We start from the raw sequence: 26,779 nt of genomic DNA, 5'->3' as shown, positions 1-26,779 counted from the left end.
GTAACACAATTAAGTAATATTTTTGACATAAGGTATACCCTAAGAAATTTAAAATGTCATCATTTAGAGAACAGATGAGTGGTTACCAGAGGAGAAGGGGGTGGGAGGAGGGCCAAAGGGGGACAGGGACATGTACATATGGTGATGGATAAAAACTGGACTGTTGGCAGGGAACACAATGCAGTCTATACAGAAAGAGAAACAGAGTGATGTGTACCTGAAATTTACACTATGTTGTAAGCCAATATGACCTCAACAAAAGAATTGTTTTTTTAAGAAGTCATCATTCAGAATCACATTCAATATTATCCCAACAAAATCAGGAATGCTGTAAATAAAAATAAGCTAAAAAGTTTTATCTTATTGAGAGTAGAGGGAAGGAGGGAAAGCTAATTATCAATTTTTGACTCTACCAGAAAAATACGTTTAGATATACATGTTTAAAATTAAAAGAGCAGAAATGAGAAAGTGATTTCCAAATCATGACAGGCTGTAAAAAAGAAAGGGTAAGGGAGGTGACACAAGGAAAATCTGATCAATCCATGAAAACTGAGCAGGCTGGTTCAGATCCTGGGCACAGACATGGCATCGCTCGTCAGGCCATGCTGAGGCGGTGTCCCACATGCCACAACTAGAAGGACCCATAACTAAAATATATAACTATGTACTGGGGGGATTTGGGGAGAAAAAGCAGGGGGGAAAACAAAGAAGACTGGCAACAGTTGTTAGCTCAGGTGCCAATCTTTAAAAAACAAAAAAACTGAGTAGGGAAAACAAGACTAATAAACAGAAACTCAGATGACAATAAAAAAATTTATCAATTATCACCATATATGTAAAGGATGAAATTCTACTAAAACACCAGCAAAGACACACACATTTGGATTAGATCCATGAGAAATACAAAGAGAATTTGATGAAATTATATTAAAAGGAGAGATATCACATCCCTCAGAATTTAAGAGATAAAGGAAAAAAACATGAAATATTCAAATCACACTGTGTTCATTTAATATACAAATAAAGAACTCTATAACTTTTTCTTTTAAGATTTTATTTTTATTTTTCCTTTTTCTCCCAAAGTCCCCCAGTACATAGTTGTGTATTTGTAGTTTTGGGTCTTTCTAGTTGTGACATGTGGGATGCCACCCCAGCAAGGCTCGACAAGCAATGCCATGTCCGCACCTAGGATTCAAATTGGCAAAACCCTGGGCTGCTGAAGCAGAGCTCTCGAACTCAACCACTAGGCCACGGGGCTGGCCCCAAACTCTACAACTTTCAAAGAATACCCATCCTTTTCATATGCTCCTTAAAACTTCATGTACATAAGAAAATCTTTTTCTGTGTGTGTGAGGAAGATTGGCCCTGAGCTAACATCTGTGCCGATCTTTCTCTATTTTGTATGTGGGACACTGCCACAGGCTGGCTTGATGAGCAGTGTGCAGGTCCATGCCCAGGATCCAAACCCACGAACGCTGGGCCACCAAAGCAGAGCGCACAAACTTACCACTACGCCCCCGGTGCTGGCCCCAAGAAAATCTGAATAAATTTCTAAAACTATTATAAATCATGTTCTCTAAACACAGTATATGGAAACTAAAAGTTAACAATTTTAAAAATGCAACATCTTGGAAAGTAAACCAAAAAAAATCTTTTAAAGAGTGAACAAAAAATAAATTCAAATTCAAAACAAAACTGATGAAAATCCACAGCCCAAAATGTTTTTCATTAAACATGATTGGAAATTCACTAAACGTTGAATATAAGTATAAAAAGAATAATAACCATCCAAAAGAGTAGAAAGGTGGAATTACTAAAGAAAAATAAAAGTAAATTAGAAGACAAAAGTTATAAATGAAACAAAGAGCTGAATTTTGCAAAGACCAATAAAATAGATCACCTTCTGGCAAACATCACTGAGAAGAGAACAAAACTAACAGGAATGAGAAAGAGATCTATCTATATACCCACAGATTTAAGAGAAAACATCAGATCCATATACATACCTATATGGAGAGAAAGCTAAATGAAATAAAATCCACATCTAAAAAACAATTTTAAAATTGACACTGGAAGAGGTAGAAAACCTAAAAAAAAGATAAAATTTGGAAAGCTCATCTAAAATTTGCTCTAAATAAAAGTCAGCCTGATATAGTCATATTCATCAACCTTTCAAAGTAGCAAGTACTTAGATTGAATGACAAAAAAATGCTTAAATGTCCCCAATTTTGAATGGTTTAACCCAATCCTACAAAAACATAGGAAAACACAAAAAGCTTTCCAATAATTTTATGAGTTAATTTTACCTTGTTACCCACTTACACAAAAGCAAACCGTGTAACCAATCTCATTTAAGAATACAGATATTAAATTCCAGATTAAAATTTAGTATATTGAATTTGGAGGCATCACGACTACATGAGATTTTACCAGAATGCAATCCATCATAATGGGGGGCTCGAGAGTCTCACAGCCCTGAGTTAAATCCCACCCTTCACACACACCAGCAGTGAAATGTTGCTTTAGCTCTTAGCTTCTCTAGTACTGTTTCCTCAATCACAATATGAAGGGAAAAAATAGTGCTCACCTAATAAGGCAGTTAGGAAGATGAAATGAAAAACAGTCTAAAAAACTCCCAGCACAATTCCTTAACATCGTACATAGTCAATATCCCATAAACGTTATCTATTACAATTGTTGCTCTTATTACAATTCCTTAACCTAGTACATAGTAAATATCCCATAAATGCTATCTATTACAATTGTTGTTCTTATTGACACATAAAACACCACATCAGTCGTTGCAACAACAAAAGAAGACATTTGATAAAGAGTCAACATCTAAATCTGATTTCAAAATATTTTTAAAACTTAGGACTATAGGGAAATTTCCATATCATAATGAAACAATACATACAGACACTAACATCAATCCTAGGAGTATTCTGCAATCTTAGCTAAAGCAATAAAACAGTAAATGAAAACATAAATCTGAATATTGACAAGGAAGAGGTCAGAATGATAATTATTCACAAATGATATGGACTGTATACACAGAAAAGTAAAGAAAACTCACAGAATATTTATCAGATCTGATGAGAATTCATTAAGGCAGCTGGATACAGTGTTAGTATACAAATCAAAATGAGGTGAGAAAGGGAAGGAATAGGTGGGAATAAGCAGCTGGCTCCCCATCTCTCTGCCCAAACGAAGGCATATGCTGATAACAAGATAACCAACTATTTAGTACTAAGGAATATCAGTTGTATATAATGTTTACAGCAATTTACAAAATGTTAACTGTCCCTTGAAAGGCTCTACTTTATTTCTGTAACTTTAGATGATAACCTCAATTAGAAAATACTCCATTATTTTAACTAAGAAATTTACTCTGAATCCAGTTTGTATTATTTTTCAAGTTTTGTTTTAAACTCTTAATTTGGTTAATCTGTGATTGGTTAATCCTGCCCACCTAACCCCTCCCTCCCCCCCCCCCGTAATTAACTGAAAATTCTTGATCCATAAAATTCCTTCTGCTGCCATCCCCTACTATTTTTTTTTAAACTCCCTGTCTGGAATAAATGTATGCTTAGCTCCACCGAACACGCAGATCTAAAAAAGTTGCTAATGTCTAATCATACTAACTTTAAGGCTTTAAAAGAAGATTCAGAGGCATTTAATGACTTGTCCAAGGTCACAGAAAGGTGATACAGATCCAAGCATCTTTTCACTACACTGCCTAAATTCCAACAGCTGTCCGCAGTCTTGAGCTTTCACTGTTTCTCAATAATCTTAAATCTGAGATTCAGTTAGGGAACTAAAATAACTACTGCACTTCTCATTCTTCTTAGAAAACATTCACACACTGCTTCACTCATCAAATATTTACTGAAACGTACTATGTGCAAGGAACCAGGGTGAAACAAAACAGGCAAAATACCTGCCCTTAGGAACTTTATATTTTATTCAACTCAGAAAGATACATTTAATGTAAACGGTATCCAGCTCACTTCACTCTATAAATTAATTTGGTCCCTGGGACGAAGCCATCTATTGCTGCCCTAAAGAATCCTCTTTGGGACCTGAATCTAGGTATCAAATTTCTGAGATCTAAAGATCCTGCACTCAGGTAAATATCAAGCTCAAAGGCTGAAGACATGTTCAAGACCAAAATTCTGACAGGATTTAACTGCAGCCAATCTCCCCCCAACTCCACCTCACTTGTATCCTTTAAACCTCAGAAAAGCAGCTCTCTGCAGTTTTATTACATGTCACAACGCCCGGCCACGGCCAAACTTCAGCCATCACGCAAAGAACACATCAGAGGAAAAGACAGCCCCTCTCCTTACAAATATACTGTGACTACCTTGCAGGTGAAAAGGGATCTATGAAAGTTCTGTGGCACGCTTTTTTAAAATAAAGGATTATTATAGTATTTTATGAAAGAGTCATCCTTCTGGAAGGAAAAAAAAAGAATCTTGAAAATATAGGGAAGCGTTCCAATCCCCAGAACACAGCTATTCACATAAAACTAATGTTGTACACATACATACACACACACAATTATTTTGAGGAGAGCAGAAAATAGGCTCAATTTTGGATATGCAATATGCACTAGTTACCTCATTTGACTGACAATTCATAAAGTTTCTAAGTGAAAACAGAGAGTTTCACTTTTGTTTCTTCTAAAGTTTGAAGTTTACTTCCTAGTTACTAGCTTAAGTCCACTTCCTAGTTACTAGCTTGGTGGATTTAAATCTACCAATTTATTTGAAGTAGATGGCTTAAAGTATTTATACCCATACAAATATTTTTTAAATAGTTCCAATATGAGTAAAAATATAATACTATATTAATATGGAAAGCAAACAAATATATTGTTTCTTTTTAAAAAACACATAAATACCTTGATGGAAGTATAAAAATACACGCATTATACTGCTCCAAAAATATTTCCCCCCTCGGGCTGGCCCCATGGGGTAGTGGTTAAGTTCCGGCTCCACTTCCTTCTGTGGCCAGGCGTTTGCAGGTTCCTATGTGGTCGGCGACCTAGCACCGGTGGTCAGGCACACTGTGGTGGCATCTCACATGACAGAGAAAGACTGGCACAGATGTTAGCTCAGCGACAATCTTCCTCAAGCAAAAGAAGGAAGACTGGCAACAGATGTTAGCTCGGGGCCAATCTTCCTCACCAAAAAAATTTCCCCAATACCAGTGAGACGATCTGACACACACACTGAAAACAGCAGCACAATGGTAATACTTTGGATTAACAACTACTGCCTTTGTGTAAGGAGGAGTTCATTAAACTAGGAAATTAAACTTGATGGCCAAGACCACTTTCAGTAATTTGATTCTCGATCCTACAATTTTATGCCTAAACTTCTGAAGCAGGCAGATCTGCATTATCTGATTCGATGTTAAAGAAGTACTCTAGTCAAAACCAATTTCAAAAACTCACAAACTTCTTTCCACTGTTCACATTTAAGAGATGTGAAAAATTTGAGCTACTTTTCCCACTTTGAAACAAATTGGCTGTGTTGAATAAATACTCAACACTGAAGAGAACTATAAACAAAAATGATACCAAATCTATTAAATATTGCTTAGTACATATGACCACGAGATCCTGCTTTAAGTACTAACACTTTATCACATACTCAACATCAAAAACTAAAGTTTAAGGTATTCAAAGCAGAATAGAGGGGATTAACAGATAAACTGTTCTAACTCCCAATATTAAATCCAAAATTATTTCCCTGTAAATAAACTGCAGCCTGCAATAATCTTCTAAATTTAACCAGTAACAGTTAACACACAAGAGCTCCAAAATCAACTTTCCCAAAGTGCCTAAAATAACAATGCACTATCCTTGCTTTCCAAAATTCTTGAGCATCTTCAATTACCTCAAGTACTACCATAAAATTCTAAAAATAATCTCAAAGCAGAAATTTAGCAGGCTGTGAGTATATACACAGTCCATTTTAGGACAGCAGACCCTATTCGAAAACCAAGCACAGGTAGGAGATAACTATGCCAAAACTACAACAGGGTGGGGCGTTCGTTACTCACCCTGATAAACCAACACAGCTTCGGGAGCTGCTCACAATAAACTCCAGTTACCCCCGTAACCCCAACACGACTAAAGCAATGTTATCCTTTTGCCCAAAATGCTTTTCACCCAAAAGACAAATAAGTCATAGCCAACTACTCTTCAGGATATGGTGCAAGCCATGATAGTGCACTTCACATCCTGAAAGCAAAATCCAGAACAAAATGAGCATTTCTCATTACTCACTATAAAAGATTTGAAGCTTCAAAAACAGATTTTTTTTTTTTTTTTAACTTAGGTGAGTGACCATTTGAATGAGTGGCTGAGTCAAGAGCAAAGGGTAAACGATGGAACAAGGTCAAACTCAGGGGACAAAAGATTCCTGGAGTAAACATGGCCAGAAAGGTTTCCCTTCTTAAGGACAGTTTCTATACTCAAGGGGGGGAAAACGGGAAAAAGAAACAGAAAGAGGAAAAGGAACCACCCAAACCCTCTACTTCCACAGAGAGTCACCTGGTAAACGGACCTGCCCCGCCAGGCAGGCAATTCGGTCCTGCTGGAGACCCTTTTGCAAAGAGCAGGCCCAGAAGGCTCCCCCCTTCAAAACACAAACTGTGCTCATCAGGGATGACCAGTGGCTATTCTATTTTTTTTAAAAGGAAGGAGGAGGAGAAAGTTTAATTAAGCAGCCAGATAGAGGAGTGTAGGAATGTAAGGGTCGCTCCCAATAAAGACCCGGCACCTTCTGCTCCAGGAAAACAATCGGCCAGAAGGGAGCGGATGGAAGCCCGCTAAGTGCACCCCGCTTCCCACACGCAGCCCGCCCTGGGAACGACGCCCCAAAGGCGGTGGGGCGGGGGGCGCGGGGAGGAGGCCCTGGCGGCGGGGCCGGGCCGGGGCCGGGCCGGGGGCCGGGCCAGGGGCCGCCTCACCTTCTGCGCCGCGCTCTGCTGCAGCACGTTCTGCTCCACGGTCATGGCCCCCGCGGCGCCGGCGGCCGGCTTCTCGCGCCTCCGCCGGCCCTGGCTGCCGCGCTCCGCCGAGCTCCAATGCGCGGCGCGGACGGCCGGGCAGGACAGCGCCCCCGCCAGCCAGGCGCGAAGACGATGGCGACCGGCGTGCGCGGGCACCGCGGGCGGGCGGCGAGGCGCCGACAGCGAGGGCCACGGCGGCGGCCCCACAACTCCGCGCGGCCCGCCTCAGAGCGGCTCGCTGGCCGCGGCCCGGGCCAGGAGCGGACGGACGGCGGACGCCGGCGGGGAGCGAGCAGGGCGGGCCGCGTCAGGAGCGCGCTCCTTCGCCGGCGGCTCGCCGGCCACTGCGGGGCAGGGAGAGGGGACGCAGGGAGCGGCTGGCCGGAACGGCGCTGTCCTCCTGCCGCCGCGACTCCTCCTCCCTCCCAACCGCCGGCTCCGCCCCCACCGAGCCCCGCCCCGCCGAGCCCCGCCGAGCCCCGCCCCGCCCCGCCCCGCCCCGCCGAGCCCCGCCGAGCCCCGCCCCGCCCCGCCGCGCCCCGCCCCGCCCCGCCCCGCCGAGCCCCGCCGAGCCCCGCCCCGCCCCGCCGAGCCCCGCCGAGCCCCGCCCCGCCCCGCCCCGCCCCGCCCCGCCGAGCCCCGCCCCGCCCCGCCCCGCCCCGCCCCGCCCCGCCCCGCCCCGCCGAGCCCCGCCGAGCCCCGCCGAGCCCGCCCGCCGGCCGCCCTAACCCTACAGTGTGACCCGCGGGGCCCGGCGCTCCAGCGGTGGGGCGAAGGCGCGCCCCGCGGGTCCGGCCTCGGAGCCCCCCCTGCGGCAGGTTGCGCGACGCCTGCGCTTGACTCGGCGAAGCTCCAACCCGAGGCTGGAGGGCAGCTTCTTCCCCGTGCCCAGGACTTGTGGGATCGCTGGCTTTCGGAACTCCTCCGCGACAAAATGTTTCCCTTCAGGCCCAGTAAGGTCCCCAGACCGCGCTGGGTCCGGAACGCCGGCTCCTCTCTGAGTCCTCTCCCCTCGCTTTTCTAGGAATTTCACAAGCCATCAACTTGCCTGACAGGAAAAGTCAAGTGCGATTTATGCAAAGGGCTGTCCGAAGTTCTTATGCTGAAACGTACTTTTTTCCTTAACTAATTATTACATAAATGAATATTGACATTCTCCGTCTACTTCATTCATTCAAACATGTGCCAGTCACTGCTAGGCTCTGGGGAAATAAGATTTATTTCCCGGAGATTTGATACAAGTGAAATATGGTCTATACAACAGGCAGCATTACAAAGTTTCACTGCCTAGATGGTACAGAATTCTAATTCCCAGTTGCCAATTATCAGTTAACCACCCCGCATGGAATATTTGACTCTATATGGAATTATAGAGAAAACCTAACCTTAAGAAACCAATCTCTGCCCTCAAAAATATCTCGAGTTTCACAGCTAGTCCGGGGATAGGAGGTGAGGGTGCGGCTGTGGGAGGGGCGGAATAATCAGTGCACATTGGTACAAATACAATATCACATATGCTAATCCAGGTATATTTTTTAATCTGATGACAAGAAAAGCAAGCTAAGAAAATGATCATTGAAATATTGTCTGGCTTTATTTAATCTTCATGGATCATTGTAACTCAAGGCTTTGTAACAAATCTGTGCGCTTTACGGCCGTCTTGGCTGTGTACCCTAGATATCTTCAACCACCTTTTAAGACCTTTTTCATTTGATTTTAACAAATTGCAAATTTTATTTTATCGATACCTTATGCCTTTGCTAGAAGAATTTGTAAAGTTGTGAAATGGTTGGAAACCCAGAATTTTAGGAATAATGCAACACTCGTGATACAATGCACAAATTTTTATGAGAGCACTGAGACCCAAAGAGGGCGACTTGTCAAAGGGAGCATACCAGAGTCCACTTTTTCTCATTTATAGCCCAAAGTTCTTTCCAACATATAGCTTCACGTTTCTCTGTATTTTAGGTTTAAAAAAAAGATCTATCCAGTTCATGACATTTGAATTTAAGAAAGTTAAATGTAATGTAAAAATCTAGTAGTGTGGTTTAAAAAAATATTGCCAGATGCTAAAGTTTAGTTTCAAGAATTTGGCAATAAATGTTCCTCTGAGTTAAATTTTTTAGTTCCATGAAAAAAACTACTTATCAACGCTCACTACATAATCATCAAATAAAGCTCTTTATCGTGTAGTCATACTTGCCCACATTGATATACCTTCCCAGCTTGCTTCTAATGATTTTCTACTTATTTTTATTTTTTAATATTAACTGTTCTTTTGTAAAACTTCGAGGAGAAAACTTCAGGTTTCCTTGTAGACAATATGTTTTAGAACGTGTACAATTGGAATGAATTGAGAATGGGAATTTAAGATAAAATTGTACATAAGACCCATTGCCAGATATCCTAATTGCCAGACAGCAATGTCAGTTTTGCTGCTCATGAGTCAGCCTTAATATGTATGGCTGTTGGAATCACTTATTCTCAGGACATTACTTAATAATTCCTAAACTGTTGCATTATTCTAGGTTGTTGACACTCAAGTAAACAGGTAAAGTGGTAGATCTCATATAAAATTAAAAATATAGTTCTTAACACCAAGTCTATTTTTCTATTTTGGATCAAAGTGATGTTTCTAAGAATATTCAGTGTGTGCCTTGTATGTGAACCAAGGAAACTGGTATTCTTCTATCTTGGCTATTCATTTCTTTTTATTTAGAAAGTTTTGAAAAATCCATTTCTGGACACCAAAAGTCTAACATGTTGCTAAAGCACATTTGTGAGACATAAATAAGAGAGAAACATTCAATTCATAGTGTAGATTGGAACAATTTCCATGACAAAAGAGTGGTTTTTAAATCTACTTTGAGGAGGACCAGAATTATTTTCCTTCTTTATGTATATTGACATTCTGGGATAATTTTATTTCCACCAATAAGGGAACCATAAGCAATCATTCAAAGAGGAAGTTGCTGTGATGTCACCATTGTGATAGAGATGTCATTCAGTGACAAGGTGTTCATAGATGAGAACCTGTAAGAGAACTATCTGCCTAATACATGCACAGTACAATGCATATTGAATTAAATGGGCAGCCATGAAGGAGAGAAAACAAGTTTATTTATGCTTTTACAGTGCATGTCTAACTCTAGCTTTTCATTCCAACTGGAACAGCTTTGTGGTCCTGGCAGCCATATTGTTTTATATGATAAAGGATATCATTATTAGCATCTCCAGTCATCAGTGGTGCCTCACACACTGAGTCTCCAGATGTCGCTTCTTTGTCAGTTGATTAGCTTACTAGCGCAGGCTAGGTGGTGTTGACAATAGAAATGTAATTTCTCACGAGTCTGGAGGCTGGAAGTCAAAGACCAAGGTACCAGCAGGGTTGTTTTCTCCCGTGTCCTCTCTCCTAGGCTTGCAGATGCCACCCTCTTGCTGCCCCTTCATAGATGTTTGACTGTCTGTACACACTGGCCTGGGGTCTCTTCTTCTTACGAGGACACCAGGCAGATTGCATTAGTGCCCACTCTAACAGCTTCATTTTAACTTACCTTTTTAAAGACCTTCTCTCCAAATATGGTTCTATCCTGAGGTTCTAGGCATTGAGATTTCAACATATGAATTTTGAGGGGAAACAATTCAGCCCACGACAGTGATGTTCAGTCTGCTTTACTTAATCCTCCACTTCATACCTAAATGCCATCAACTGTCTTTTTTCCTGCCCTGTCCCATAACCTCTTAGGTTCGTAAGAGATGCATTAACGTGTTAAAGGATAGTATCTCCACATTTTCTGCTAATATTGACACTTTCAATTGGAATAGTTTGGTTCTGTGAATTGAAAAAGGAATCTAGTCTAATGTGAACTATTTCTTTATAAGGATTCCTTTGAAGGCAAGGGCTACATAGAGAAAAAGCTACATTTTGTCAACCAAGAGCGCAAAAGAAGAGATTTCTTGGATCGTTTGCTCCCCTCACCTTGAACGTGCCCAAAGGCATACTCTGACACTGAAAATGGTTTAAAGTCCCCAGACCCTTCCTCATTTCTTACCTTTCTTCCTCTTCTATAGTGGTAAGCACATGTTTCCCTGAAATTACCCTAAGACATACATGGACAGAGAAACCCACACATCAGAAACTGACTATCCCTGCATGTCCCATGCTCTCAGATCAGCTGGCTTCGAATGGATTTGGCCAATGAGAGGCATAGGTTGGGTATTGGGGGATTAGACAAAGGGAGATGCCAGGCTATTTGATTTCTCCTTCTCCTCCTCCCCTTGGGTGGCATCTCCTTGGGCTATACAGATGGTCCCTGACTTACAATGGTTTGATTTACCATCTTTTAGAAGAAGATTTCATTTTACTTTTTCCTTTTTCTCCCCAAAGGCCCCCAGTACGTGGTTGTATATTCTTAGTTGCAGGTCCCTCTAATGTGGAATGTCGCCTCAGCGTGGCCTGATGAGCGGTGCCATATCCGTGCCCCGGATTCGAACCGGCGAAACCCTCGGCCGCTGCAGCAGAGCACGCAAACTTAACCACTCGGCCACAGGGCACATCCCTGATTTACCATTTTTTGACTTCATGATCATGTGAAAGTGATATGCATTCAGTAGAAATCGCACTTCAAATTTTGAATTTTGATCTTTTCCCAAGCTAGCGATTTGCCGTATGATACTCTCTCATGATGCTGGGCAGTGGCAGCGAGCCACAGCTCCCAGGCAGCCCCGCGATCACGAGAGTGAACAACCAATCCACTTGCCACCATCCTGCACCCAGACAACCGTTCTATTTTTCACTTTCAGTACAATATTCAATAAATTACATGAGATATTCAACACTTCATTATAAAATAGGCTTTGTGTTAGATGGCTTTGCCCAACCGTAGGCTAATGTAAGTGTGCTGAGCATGTTTAAGCTAGGCTAGGCTAAACTATCATGTTCAGTAGGTTAGGTGTATTAAGTGCATTTTCGACTTATGATACTTTGAACTTAACGATGGGTTTATTGGGATGTAATCCCATTGTGAATCGAGGATCCATATGTATCTCTTTGGTGGTTCCAGCTCTCACCAGACTGGCCTATGCTGGTTCAGGGTCCTCTCAGTGAGGTAGTTCCCTGAGCTCTGGAAATCTTGCCTCCTTCCATCACCCCTCCAAATTAAGAGTCATAACAATTTCTTGCTATTGCTAAACCCTAGTTTAACTCACTGCCCCTTTTGACGTCTTCCATTACCTGTAAAACCAATTCTTCGGTATCCTTTGATTTAAATATTTACAGAGCATTCTGTTTTTCTGACATGAGCATTATTGACTTATGCTCTCTGGTCAGTTCTGTCATCTATAAAACAAGAATAATAATATAGGGTTATTTTGAAGATTAAATGATTAAGTACATGTAAGATATTTAGAACTCTGTAAGGCACAAAGTAAGTATGTAATAAATGTGAGCAAGTTCATGCTATTATTATTATTAGGGCTTCCTTTTGACCTATAAATTGAGAAATTAAAACCATTAAATGACCATGAAGAAGAATTAGGTTGGACTGAATATTCTGAGTCCAGGAAAACAAGGCAAGAAGCTGAGTTAAGTGAGGTCAGTTTACAAAATCTGCCAGTCTAAGAAGGGGCTGTCCCACTGACATTTCTGTGATAGTTTCATATATCAAATCATGTACAAAAGAACTTGTTTAGTTATTCCTAGGCTTTATTGCTGGCTTCAGACCCTTGGTGATTATTGGTGTTCTCTCTTGGATAGTAGAAAAGATGCAAAGTTCAGAAGTAAATGTCTTTAAATTTAAAAAATACATACTAGAGATATGGCAAGCCTGAAATTGATTTTTTGATAAATGAAGCTATTAGCAAGTAGAAACAAACCAAAAATGCACATATTAGGCAGAAATGCTATTCATTTTGGATTCTGCATAAAATCCAAATCTTTATACTGAATGGTTGCTTAGTAAGTGTAATTAAAATTAATTTATAAACAAAAGTAAAAGCAAATTTTAAAAACCTCCTTTCCTACTTTCTAGGCTTTCAGAAAATGTTTTTAGCATATTCAGTATATCTACTATCACCTTATAAAATTAAATATACAGTAATCGACTATTGTCTCAGCATATTAGTTTGGTCTGTTTCTCATTGAGAACAATACAGGGAATTTTTTTATGTAAAGATTATTAAACGATTCTGTTCAAATCTACCACAGCTTTAAGTTTAGGCTATCGTGTTATAAACACCCATAACTGTATGGGAGTACTGACTGGGAATAAATCCTGTATAAGTGAAAATAGGATAGCCTATTTTAAAATTAGATCCTACTGGTTTCAATTTCAGGACCTTCCCTCTAAGACTGGCCTTATGTCAGGTGAGTTGGGATGGCTCTTGTAGGCCTTCTATTTTGAGAGGCATACGGGAAACAGTCTGTGATACATCAGAGCCAGCCACTATTTCGTGTACACTTACTATGTCCCAGGACCTGTGCCAAGCACTCTACACTTCAAGAAATTTGATCTTTACCACAACTCCATGAAGCTGGAGTTATTATACTCTTTTCACAGAGGAAGAAGCTATGGCTTATTGTTTAAGTGATTACCCAAGGACACACAACCCAAACATATTAAAGCCGTTTGAACCCAGAAAGGAAGTCTGTCTGACTTCAAAGCTTCTGAATTTAAACCCCCTGCACTGTAGACCACCCATTTTCTAAGTGTGATTGATGGATTTCTAGGGGTCCTCAAAACTCTTTCAGGGGTTGGCAAGATGCTCCCTTTTCTGTCTATATGTCTATGTAAGACTAAATTTTCCTTGTATACTTCGACCCAAACAATGTATGATAACAGAATACAGAAGATTAGAGAATTCCATCATCTTCTGTCAAACCAAATATTAGAGATTTGCAAAAATGTAAAACAATGTCATTCTTCTCCCTAATCTTTTCTGTTTTGGGAAGTATGGTTATTTTTCATAAAAGTAATATTTATGTTAAAACATAATGGGTTTCTTATTTTTAAATGAAATAATAAACCTTTTTGAAATTTCTCCATTTTAACTTTGTATACAAAAAAGAGTAATAGATGTAACCTACAGACATAAAATCTCATGGGGGTCCTCAATAATTTTTAAGAGTATAAAGCAGTCCTAGGACCAAAAATGTTGAGACCCACTGCTGTAGACTTCCATTGTCATCAGGCATTTTGCGAGAACCAGAAATAAAACTGATCTGACAGCTCTTTATGTTTCTCAGGTGTCATGCATCACTATTGAGATCCTTCGAGAAAGTGAGGTAGAAATACAGTAAACTGAATCAAAATTTCTTCCTTATCCAAGTACCATTTAAAAGCTAGTTTAGCTCTAGGTTTAGAAATTATCGTGTAGAAAAGTAGAACCCTAAAACTGTGTGGATGAAAATGTGTGAAACCACCTTCTTTGTTGTTGAAAGATGAATTATTTGAAAGTACTCTGAAAATGGTTAAAGGCAATTCAAATGTATGATATTGTTATAATTTATTATAATATTTTTGTAATTATGAAATTATGGGAGTAAGGAATTGGCTTTGAGAGATAACCTTAGTGCTAGTTAATAAATATAACTTTATTGTGCTAATATAATTTATAGCTATATTACATATGTGTTATAACTAACATAATAAATACAATAACTTTATATTTATTTAAATGCTTTGCCATATATAAATCACTTTAATATACAGAGTTTCTCATTTGAATCTCACTAACTATGCTATGAGACAAGGCAGGACATACTCTATATCCGTCCTACAAATGTGGCAACCTAGTCTCAGAGTAGTTGAATGACTTGCCAACAGTACACAGCAAATATATGATTGTTTTAAAACTTGTAGCTAGCATAATACCTCAGCAAATATTTATCAAATAAAAAAATTAAGAAGTCAGGTCTTCTGACTCCTAGTTCAGTGTCTTAGCTCTGGCATATGCTGATTTAAAAGGGTAATGGATTTTGCAACATGCCTCATTTGCCAAGAGTATTCAAAATGAATTCAAAAAGGCACATGGTGGTATTCAGTTAGCTCTCACTTATGCAGATCTTTGTCAGGAGAGCAGTAACAGATGAAGATGATATGCATTCTTATATCAAAGGCTTATACTCAATCCTCAAATTTATGTTTTCCCATCTTCAAAGAGTAAGTGATGTAATGCTAACTCTTTTTCATCTGGCATGTTAGGATTAACTTCCAAAAAACAGAAACACACACACACACACACATGAGTTTCATTGGAACTTTAAAAGTATGATAATTTTACCAAATAAATGGAATTTAGCATACATCTTGTTTATGACAAGTCCACTGAAAACAAACCAATGATCCCACCCTATTGGCTCTTTCAAATTTCAGTACCATGGACAAAGTCGGAAATAAAACAAATGCTCTCTACCCCCTGGAAGCATACAGCCTGGTGGGGAGTCAGCTATAGAAACAATGTCCTAGCGTACAAGAAAATGAGGAAACCAGGAATAGGTGTCTCTAACCCTGCCTAAAGAAGACATCTTTGCTCTGACAGTTCACAATCTGGTATGAGAATCAGGAATATCAACATCAGAATAGGAGCTGTTAATAAGCAAATTTATTTGCAAATTACTGGAAGTCAGAGGGAGAAATGGACTCAGTCTGAGAAAATGAAGCAAGATTTCACAGAGAAGGTGGCATTTTGGAGAAAGAACGAAGTACAAGTAATTGACAGCACAGGCCTCAGGTCCCAGCCTACTGAATGAAGGCACTAAAAACGACCTTACCTTTCCCTTTGCATCGTAGAAAGTTGAAGTAAAAGATCACGAACCTATTGTGTTTGTTTTGAACCAATTATCTGCATGTGATGAGTAGGAAGTCCCATAGGCAGAGTCTCTATAACAGTGAGACTAGTGAGTAGGAGAGATTGGTGGGGAAAAACACCCTTGAGAATGGCAATCACACTTCTTGAACATTGTAGAATCTTCATTCCACTTAAATGGAATTAGCCACAGCTGTGCATATAAATGGCAACTTCTGGGAAGATGAGACGTCTCCAGAACCATTTTGTGTTATCTCCTTCTTTGTGTAACTATTGCCAAGTACGGCCGTACACTTGGCCATTAAATAATCTTACTTGCATGTTCTAGATTTCTCTGCCCTTATTTCAAGTCTTTCTTGAAACTCATATCCGCTGCATATTTTCTTTCAATAATGTTGTCAAACAAAGCCAATTTCTAGGAAAAAACACTTTGTACTGTATGTATTAGGGGTTGTATTCTTGGGTGGGTGCAGCCCACTATCTGAACCCTATGTTTGGGCAGTTGGCTCTTGTGTCTTGGTGAAAGGTAGGGCCACATCTACTGCTCCCAAAACCAAAAATTCCAGATACTTGCTTTCTCAGAGCCATAGAATGAACTCTGCCAATCAGATGCTTCCCCAGGCCCACTGAATCTTTAACTAATGAGGCAAAGAAAGAAATGATTTAGAATTCTTTCTGATGGTAGGAGTGGTGAGGGGGTAGAAGGGTGGTGGTGGTGAGGGCTTCATGAGTGGTGTCCAGTGTCAAGGCAAGGATGTAGCAACACACTGCACTGGTTACTTAAAGATCATCTCTTTAGCTGGAGTTCTAACCTCTGCCTTCCCCAGGTTCCTACCCATTTTCTGAGCCAAATTGTCTATCCTTCTTCTTGTTCTATCAACAAAATGAAAAGACAACCTAACAATTGGGAGAAGACGTTTGCAAATCATATATCTGATAAGGGGTTAATATCTAAAATATAGAAAGAATTCACACATTTCAAGAACAAAAAATCCTACCAACCCAATTAAAAAATGAGCAAAAGATCTCAACAGACATTTCTCCAAAGAAGATATATAGATGGCCAACAGGCATATGAAAAGACGTTACACATAATTAACTACCAGGGAAATGCAAATCAAAACTACAATGTCAGGACGTCTATAATTAACAGGACAGGAAACAAGTGTTGGAGATGATGTGGAGAAGGGAATTCTCATACACTGCTGGTGGGAGTGCAAATCGGTGCAGCCACTATGGAAAACAGTATGGAGACTCCTCAAAAAATTAAGAATAGAACTACCTAAGATCCAGCTAGTCCACTGCTGGGTATTTATCCAAAGAAGATGAAAACACGAATTTATAAAGATGCGTGCACCCCTATGTTCATTACAGCATTATTTACAATAGCCAAGACTTGGAAGCAACCTAGGTGCCCATCAAGGGACGAATGGATAAAGAAGATGTGGTATATATACACAATGGAATATTACTCAGCCATAAGAAATGAGGAAATCCAGCCATTTGTGACAGCATGGATGGACCTTGAGGGTATTATGCTAAGTGAAATAAGTCAGAGGGAGAAGGTCAAATACCGTATGATCTCATTCATAAGTAGAGGATAAAAACAACGACAAACAAAAGCACAGAAACAGATTGGATTGGTGGTTACTAGAGGGAATGGGAGGAGGCAGGAGGGCAAAAGGGGTGACTAGGCACATGTGTGTGGTGATGGATTGTAATCGATCTTTGGGTGGTGAACATGATGTAAACTACACAAAAATCGAAATATAATGATATACCCCTGAAATTTATATAATGTTATTAACCAATGTTACTGCAATAAAAAAGGCAAATAAAGAAGGTGGTCCCATAAGATGATAATGGAGTTCAAAAACTCCTATCACTTAGTGATGTTGCAGCCATTGTGACATCATTGTGACATCATTGTGTATTGCATTACTCACATGTTTGTTGTGATGCTGCTGTAACCAAACCTACTGCACTGCCAATCGTCTAAGAGTATAGCACATAGAGTTATGTACAATACACAATATTTCATAATGATAATAAATGACTATGTTACTGGTTTACATATTTACTATACTATACTTTAATCTAGTGTTGTTTTGTTCATCATGGCCCCTAAGCATACAAAATCCACTGCTAATGTTGCGAGTCTGAAGCCACATTGAGTGACTAGCCTGGAAACAAAATTCAGTGACTAAGTACTACAAAGACTGAAAATCAGTCAAGGTCGTTGCTCACCAGTCAGGCATGTCCCTTTCCTCCACAGCTATGTGAAGAACAAGAACAAAGTGAGAGAAGCTGTTGAAGCGTCTGCATCATGAAGGCAAAGAGACTAAAACAACTTTGAGAAGGGCCCACATCAGACACGGAGAAACTTCTGATGCCCTGGATTAAAGACCAGACAGAGAAGCAAGTCTCTGTCAGCACCATGACCATCACAGCCAAAGCAAAAAGTTTGTTTTTGATGTAGAAAGAAAAGACTGGACCTGACTACAATGTTGAATTTACTGCCAGCTCTGAGCGGCTTAAACAATTCAAGAATCCTTCTTCATCACATAATGTGAAAGTGAGCGGTGAGTCTGTGAGCGCTGATGTGAAGGCAGCTGAGGAATTTTTGGAAACTCTAGATGAGCTGATTGAGGAGGAAAATTACTTGTCAGAGCAGATATTCAATATGGATGAAAACGCCCTATTCTGGAAACAAATGCCTGAAAGGACTTTCATCCATAAGGAGGCCAAGTTTGCCAGGTTTCAAAGCTTTTAAGGACAGGATAACAGTCTTGCTTATTGCAGGCTACAAATTGAAACCCTTTGTGATCTGGCACAGTGAGAAGCCCAGGGCCTTCTAGCATATCAATAAGGACACATTGCCAGTGTACTACAGGAGCAATGAGAAGTCATGGATGACCCAGCTGCTCTTCTAAGAGGCCCTCTTCAATTACTATGAGAGTAAAATGGAGAAGTACCATTTGGAGAATAACATCCCTTTCAAGATTTTGCTTATTGCTGATAATGTTCCTGGACATCCTCCTTTTCTTGGTGATCTTTATCCTGATATTAAAGCAGTGTTTCTCCCTCCAAACACCACCTCTTTGACTCAAACAATGGATCGGGGAGTTATAAGGCCTACAATCTGACAAAGACCTTTGCCCAGGCTATTACTGCAACTAAGGAAGATGCTGTGAAGACACTGATGCAATTCAGGGAGAATTACCACTCTGTAATTCTATGGCTGCATCAGGAATCCTGTTTGGGCTTGGAGTAATGTCACCAAGGAGTGTATGATTGGCATCTGAAAGAAGATGCTGAAGACATTCAGTCGTAATTTCAAGGGATTGCCAAGTATTAGGAGGTTGCAAAAATCAATGAGGCTGAGGTGGAGACGGCAAACAACTTTAACCTGGGTGTGGAGGAGGATGACATTGAGGAGCTCCTAGAGGTGGTTCCTGAGGGATTGATGAATGAGGAGTTCTTGGACCTGAAACAGGAATGCATGCCTGAAGACGAAGCAAGAGAACCTTTTCTCTACACTACCAGAGAAGAAAAAGAAGAAGCTCCAAGAAAATTTGCAGGGTAGGGTTTCGCAGACACTTTTGCAGACCTCAATAGGCTCCTTAAAAATTTGATAACATGGGCCCCAACACTGAAAGGTTTTTATTAATAGAGAGGAATGTTTATGGTGGAGTATCTGCTTACACGCAATTCTACGATGTGAAAAAAAAAACAAATCAAGCAAAGCATCATGGACATATTTCCGAAAAGGGTGACACCTTCTCAAGAAGAGCCTCAGACAGATCATTCAGGAGGTGTTCCAGAAGAAGGCCTTATTATCACAGGAGATGACAGCTCCATGCGTGTTATTGCCCCTGAAGACGTTCCAGTGGGACAAGATGTGGAGATGGAAGACAGTGATATTGATGATCCTGACCCTGTGTGGGCCTAGGCTAATGAGTGTGTTTGTGTCTTAATTTTTCTTTTTTTGAGGAAGATTAGCCCTGAGCTAACATCTTTGTACGTTTTCCTTTACTGTATTTGTGGGACGCCTGCCACAGCACAGCCTGACAAGCAGTGTGTATGTCTGCACCCGGGATCCGAACTGGGGAACCCCAGGCCCCTGAAGTGGAATGTGAGAACTTAACTGCTGCGTCACCAGCCCCGGCCCCTGTTTCTTAAGTTTTAATAAAAAAGTTTTTTAAACCTTGTAATAAAATTTTTTTTAAGTAAAAGAAACCTTATAAAATAAGGATCTAAAGGGGCTGGCCCCGTGACCGAGTGGTTAAGTTTGCGCGCTTCGCTGCAGGCGGCCCAGTGTTTCGTTGGTTCGAATCCATGGCACTGCTCATCAAACCATGCTGAGGCAGCATCCCACATGCCACAACTAGGTGGACCCACAACCAAGAATATACAACTATGTAATGGGGGGCTTTGGGAAGAAAAAGGAAAAAAATAAAATCTTTAAAAATAAGGATCCAAAGAAAGAAAATATTTTTTACACCCCTCCAATGTATTTGTGTTTTAAGGGTTATTACAAAAGAGGCAAAAAGTTAAAGAAATTTAAGTTTATAAAGTAAAAAAGTTATGCTACGCTAAGGTTAATTTATTATTGAAGAAAGAAAAATTTTTTATAAATTGAGTGTAGCCTAAGTGTACAGAGTTCATAAGGTCTACAGTGGTGTCCAGTAATGTCCTAGCCTTCACAGCCACTAGCCACTCACTCACTGACTCACCCAGAGCAACTTCCGGTCCTGTGAGCTCCATCCATGGTCAGTGCCCTACACAGGTGCACCATTTTTTATCTTTTATATGTTTAGATGTGCAAATACTTAATGATTATGTTACGATTCCTTCCAGTATTCAGTCCAGTAACGTGCTGTGCAAGTTTGAGCCCAGGAGCGATAGGCTGTACCATAGAGCTTAGGTGTAGTGGGCGATACCATCCAGGTTTGTGTAAGTGCATTCTGTGATTTTTCCACAAAAATGAAATCCCCTAATGATGTACATACCCCTGCCATTAAGCTATGCGTGAGTGTAATTTGCTACAGCAGGGATAGGAAAGGAATGCAGCTTTCTGATATTCCTCCAAAGTGCCACCTTGTCACCCCCTAAAAACATAAACATCCCTTTTTCCATGTTCCCAGTATAGGGGATTGTGGATGGGCTATGCCTCCAGAATTTTGTCTGTAATCCTATGTCTACATGTTATTTTGCATCTTCCTGTTTGACGTCATAACATATCCTGGACCTCTTTATAAGAACTGTTTTAAGTCCATTTCACTCTCTTTGGGACTGGCACGGCCTTTGGGAGAATATTATCATTTCTTTGACCCATTTTTGATCCTTTATAAAGACCAACCACTTGCAGTAGCAGAGTTGGCTCCTGTTGCCCTGAAAGGAGTCTGACATCCCCTGGGAAGGGCCACTGTCCCCAAGCCCACTCTGTGTCCCATGGAGCTCTTGAGCCCTGATACCCTCAACACCTTTAAATAGGACTCAGATGACAATTCTCTCACTTCCCTTTGACTAATGAGAGTACGGAGCAGCCCCTCACGGCAGAATCCCAGGGATGGACTAGAGGGTCTGAGCCCGGCCCGGTGAGGCGGTGTGATGAAATAAAAGATGGCGAGAGAGCCAGAAGAGGACCCGGGCCCTCCCCAGAGGCCCACTTCTGAAGACCATGTGGCAGACGGGACCCTCCTCAGGGCCACCTTGGGAGGCTTGTGGTGAAAATGGCAAGGTCACATGAGAAAAGGAGCCCTAATCACTGTGTCACTCCAAGAGAGTCACTCATACCCAGGAACACTTGGACTGAACCAAAATCCATAAAATGTTAAGACTGCCACTTCCCATTAATGATTCTTGAGTTGTTTGGAGTGGAATCCTAGTCTCTTAGTTCATACCCTTGGGGACACCCTTCAGTCGTGGGCCCCAGTGACCAAGCACAGGTAGAAAGGGATCCTCAGACTAGGAAGATCCTGGGAGGTTTGCGGGCAGTTCAAGGTGTGCCTGTGCAGAAAGGAACTTTAACACAGGAGACCGGTTCTGGCTCAGGGACGGCCCCCACCACTCTGCCCTGACTTGCTCTCGTGCAAGAAAGGGACATGGCCTGGCCCTGCTTTGCCCCCGAGGAGTGTGGTAGGGCCAGGTGGGCCTCGACTGGCAGAGCCAGGCTGCCATCAGCCCTGTCCACCTCCCCCAGTGCCTGGAGAAGTAAGACCCCTTCCACTTTCAGAGCTCACTTAGGAGTCTGTTTCCTAGACCCTGGCTGGCCTCCCCTCCCCCAACCAACTGACACACCCTGGTTCCAGCCACCTGTTTACTTTGGAGATGGAACACTCCTCAGGGTTCCGAGCGGTCACTTGTGGCCCACAGGGCACTGGCACTCAGAGGCACAGCTGTGGAGCTCTCCCCAGCCATGGAGGGCCTGCTGCCTGCCATCGTGTCCGCTTTCCAGCTGATCCTGGGGCACCTGTGGTGTGCTCTGCTGGTGATTTTGGACAGCTTGAGCCAGGGTCCAGGTCTCCCTGCGTTCCCCTGGGAGGTCCTGGTATGTACTGTGGTGGTGGCTTTGATAGTCAAGACAGGACATATTTTCAGAAGAGGGAAGTCTCCAGGTGAAAGGTGTTCTGCCCGCGGTGAAGTCAGTGGAGAATGTGGGGAGAATACCGGACCTGAGAACCGAGCCAAGGAAGCCCTTCAGTGCCCTCGGGTGGAGGCCAGTCCTCTTCCATTACGAACCTTGTGCTTGGCAGCGATGAATACAATCCTGAGCACATCAGCACTTCAGGACACTGTCGACCTTCTGGAAAAGGCTTTGAAGAGCCTGCCTGTGAAAGTCTCCAAAGCAACTGATGAAGAGGAACATCAGGAAAGAGCCAGATGGTTGCAGCAACAAAAGCAAATTGAGGAAGAGCTTCCAGGGGAAATCCTCTCCCTCCAAACCGAGGAAGCAACTTTGCAGCACGAAAACACCAAGCTCGAAGGTGAGATTCAGCAGCTGAAGCTCAAACTTCAAAATCTGCATGAGCTACATGATGAAGAAGTTGGGCCACTTTACAGAAGATTCTTTGAGGAGGAAAGGGTCTGCTCCGAGTTGAAGAAGAAGCTCCTCAACGTGTGCTGGGAGATGAACTCCACGTACCAGCTTCGCAACCTCTACAAGAAGATGGCTGAAGACCTGGCCCAAGAAGTGAAGACGTGCACTTCCTACTATCACAAGGAGAACCTCTTCCAGATGCAAAGAGCCAAAGAAAGCTGGAGGGCAGCCGTGTTGGCGGAGAGAAAGCTCGAGGAGCTAAGAAGACAAAACGAGCACAACAGGCAAAGGCTGGCCATGTTGGAGGCCTCGTTCCAGCCTTTGCCAAGAGGCAGTTTTCCTCCAGCTGCTCCTCCCACGGTCCCCAGAGGCCCAGAAGTGTGGGGGATCCCCTGGGCCGGTAGGACCCCCCCAGGAAGGAGGATGGCCCTGCCATGAGGCCTCAGGGGCCTGGGGTCACCTGCAGATTGGACTCAGCATCCACAGCAGCTGGGCCTTCAGCACCCCAGCCACGGCAGGACATCTGCACGGGTGTTCTCTTTTCAAAGGAATTTTGATTTTTTCTGTTTTTAGTTTAGCTCCTATTACTTACTTAATTATTCTTATTCAACTAGATAAAGCATTCTAATGTGTAAGATATTTTTTCAAATAAAGTTTCATTTAATACATTGCTTACCAATTGCATTCTCTGTCCTTGGACCCTCTAGAATAAGACAGTATAAGGACTGAGTTTAGATTTAAATGAAAGGTCACTATTCATTAAGCCATCATTAGAGTAGGACATGGAGATGTAGAAAACAATAAAGACTGTTTCTGTGTGCTCTGAGCCCTTATTAGGAATCTGCGAAGTGAGAATATTTGCCTGAATGAATTAGATTGTTAGTAAAAACCAATGGAAAAGCAGGAAAAAAAAAAGACTTCAACATACTCCCGTTCACATTTCATAATGTTTTGATTTATTCCTAAATTTATAGATTAATTTAGAGGGTAATTTTAGATAATTTGCACTCTGTTTTTTGTTCTGTAATTTTTTAAATCTTTGTTGTATTGTTTAAGATAGTGTTTCTTGCCAAAACATTTCTCAATGTTTTGCAGTCCATTTTATGCAGTTTTCCCTTGGTGGCAATCACATATGCATCCACACCCACACACACAGACACGCACAAACTACAGTACAGATGTAGAGTGCTTTGTTATTTCAGTACCTAAGGAAAATGTAAAATTAAGAGATTCAATTTTGAAAAATTATTTAAAATAAATAAAAGAAAAAGATCATGCAATCCACCGCGATGTACACAAAAGAATCCTAAGTCCTGTACACAGAAAAGGAGAGGTGCCTGATGTACCCGACAAAATTCCCACTACAAGCACTTCACCCCAATGGTGCAGATGAAGAGACTGAGATGCAGCTGTTTCCGCAGCTGAGACAGGGAGGAGGGAAGGGCCAGGGATGCGGGGCTCCCAGGGGCCAGCGGGAGGGAAGCTGTTCCCAGCCCTGGGCTGGAGGGAGGAGGGGAAGTGGTGTCCTCTGGGCCCATGAGGGGCTGTCAGGGGGACAGGGAAGACTGCCCCCACCCTCCGCCCTCCTGTCGTCCCACCTCCTGCTGGAGCCTGGGAGCCCCCCAGAGGCCCGGGCAGCGCAGGCAGAGGAGTCAGCCTGGGCACAGAGCCGGCCAGAGAGGGGCCCCGAAGGAATCTGGAGAGCGACCAGCACACTTGACTCTGCTGAATCTGAAGTGCGAGGGTTTCATTGCCTTCCTTCCCATCCATTGTTTTGTTACATGTGGAGCTTCTGTGATGTCTTCTGCGCTGTTCCAGGTGTTTAAGATGCAGTGATGGACAAAACGGTCTAATGAGGCCTGGGGACCCGCAGCTTACATTCTAGCAAGGGACAAGGTCACATAATAAAGAAAAAGAGATGAAGGAGGGAAATACGTGCTCTACAGACGATTCCTATAGGGGGATGATAAGGGCGGTGACAGGCTAACACTCAGTGGGTGACATTTATGTTGAGATGAAAGGTAAGAGGATTTAGTCTGGGAGATCATGGCAGAATGTTCCAGGCAGACAGAACAGGAAGTACAGAGGCCTGAGAGGTGGCTTCTGGGGCAGCAGAATTGGGACTAAGATGAGGGGGAGGGGAGGTGGGCAGGGAGCAGGGCCCACAGCAGAGATGTCTCTGTAGTGCAGGGGAGTGACACCAGGGAAGAGTGTAGACCTGGAGGGGAGACAGGGTGGCTGGGGACATAGTGTGATGTGCTTTCTACACAGATGTCTGTGGCTGTGGAGACAGTGGAATGTGGGTCGGGGGAGAGGCGCAGCGTTTTGGTGAGGGGTCTCACAGCAGTCTGCAGGGAGCCCTGGGGCTGGCACTGGGGTGTTTGTCATTCAGATGAGGAGTGTGTGTGACTGTTGTGGGGTCTGAGAAGAGGAACGAAGGAAGACTGAGAACGCTTCTGATAACCTGTGTATTGCCTGCGCTACTTTAAGGACACCTTTGTACAATCTCTGCAGGGGAATCCGAAAAGAAGGCAGCTGGGCACAGATGAAGTACACCCAGTGAGAAGCCTATTTTTCCAAGGAATAGAGTAGGGAGTAGTCATGCCCATTTGGACATCCATGAGGTTTCGACCATCCCTGAAGGCCCTGGGGATCAGAGGGTCTCACCCCTCAGGCGCTCCCACAACAGGGGCTCCAAGGGCAGCTCCGGAAGGGGCTCGAGGGCACGGTGAGGATTCCCAAGGGTGATGCATCCGCTCCCTGAGTGGAGCCGATACGATGCTGCTCGTGGAGATGCCAAGATGAACACTCAGTGGACCCCAGCAGAGCGCAGAGCCAGTGGAAGAGGAAGACTCACTGACTAGAAGTGCTCGTGGAGGTGGCGTGTGCACCCACTGCAGGCGCTGTGCCCGGCTCTCTAACTGTCCCTGCAGCAGGCTGGGCGGTGGGTGGGAGGTCAGGGAGGGGTCTCTGGAGGAGGTGGCCCTGAGCTGAATGCTGAGAGAAAAGGAGTTATCCACAGTGCTTTACACACTTTCCGGGGCACAGGAATCACTTGGAGATCTGGTTACAGGGCAGAGCCCAGTTCATCAGGTCCTGAGTGGGTCTGAGACTGCCCTGCTCCCCAGTGATATCCATGCTTGGACTGGACATAGAATAGCAAGGATCTTGAGATGATTGTGGGGAAAAGTGTGGGAAAAATAAAGGGGGAAGCACCATTTCTGGCCACATTTCAGCCCAGGCACAGACGCCAAGCTCCAAACAGCCTGGGAGAGCAGAGGTAGAACTTATGCAAGTGACCTGCCCCCAATTACCCTCTGAAACACTCCTATCTCCCATGGATGGGTCCTGTCCCAAGTTCATGTCCTGTTTCAGAGGAGCATGAGGAACCAAACACTTGGGGTCACTCTTGGGGAAGCCAGCCATGGAGGACCTGCTTTCCCTCCAGAATGCCCTAGTCAGTCGATAGCTCCACCTTCCCTGTTCACACAGCCCAGGCACCTGGGAACCCCTCCTGACCTGTTCCTCTTCCTCACCCTCTCCATGCAATGCATCGGGCAGTCCATAGATTATTCCTTCAAACTCCCTCTGTTCTCTCCATCTCTGCCAACACCCTCCTGTACAGACCACCACTCTGTCTCCTGCCTGGGTCACTGTCGCTCTGCTGACTGTCCTGCCTATGGGGCCCAGGTCACCATGCATCCTCCCATTGACCTCCTCTCGGCAGACACAGCAGACTTTAACCCATGACCCAGGCAGGGCCAGAACAAAGCCAGGCTTGGACGTGCGTGTGATGAAGGTGCGGCTGACCCCTGCCCTCAGCCCCCTGTCTCCTGCCTCTGGGTCATGGACGGCAAGGGTGAGCACACATCCCAGTGCAGCCTGGACAGCTCAGGCGGTGCTTGG

The 26,779-nt window shown here is 43.0% G+C and overlaps 1 protein-coding gene across 8 annotated transcripts in view; it reads right to left on the bottom strand.

The window, feature by feature from the left end:
- Nucleotides 1-7,477, bottom strand: part of LOC138916617 (ubiquitin carboxyl-terminal hydrolase 25-like) — a 93,371-nt gene extending 85,894 nt beyond the window's left edge. For 3 of the 8 annotated variants that reach the window (XR_011423893.1, XM_070229570.1, XM_070229568.1), the window contains exon 1: nt 6,985-7,475. Coding sequence is in view for 6 of the 8 variants with exons in the window: in XM_070229570.1 (XP_070085671.1) it covers nt 6,985-7,029 (45 nt within the window). In the remaining 2 variants the exon portion in view is untranslated. Of the gene's footprint in view, nt 1-6,984 lie in introns of all 8 variants that reach the window. The other 5 variants (XR_011423894.1, XM_070229573.1, XM_070229572.1 and 2 more) reach the window with 4 other exon arrangements.
- Between the last annotated feature and the right edge of the window lie 19,302 nt (nt 7,478-26,779).

Source organism: Equus caballus, chromosome 12 (assembly GCF_041296265.1).
Source record: "Equus caballus isolate H_3958 breed thoroughbred chromosome 12, TB-T2T, whole genome shotgun sequence".
NCBI classification, from domain to species: domain Eukaryota; kingdom Metazoa; phylum Chordata; class Mammalia; order Perissodactyla; family Equidae; genus Equus; species Equus caballus.
This window is presented reverse-complemented; position numbering and strand designations above follow the sequence as displayed.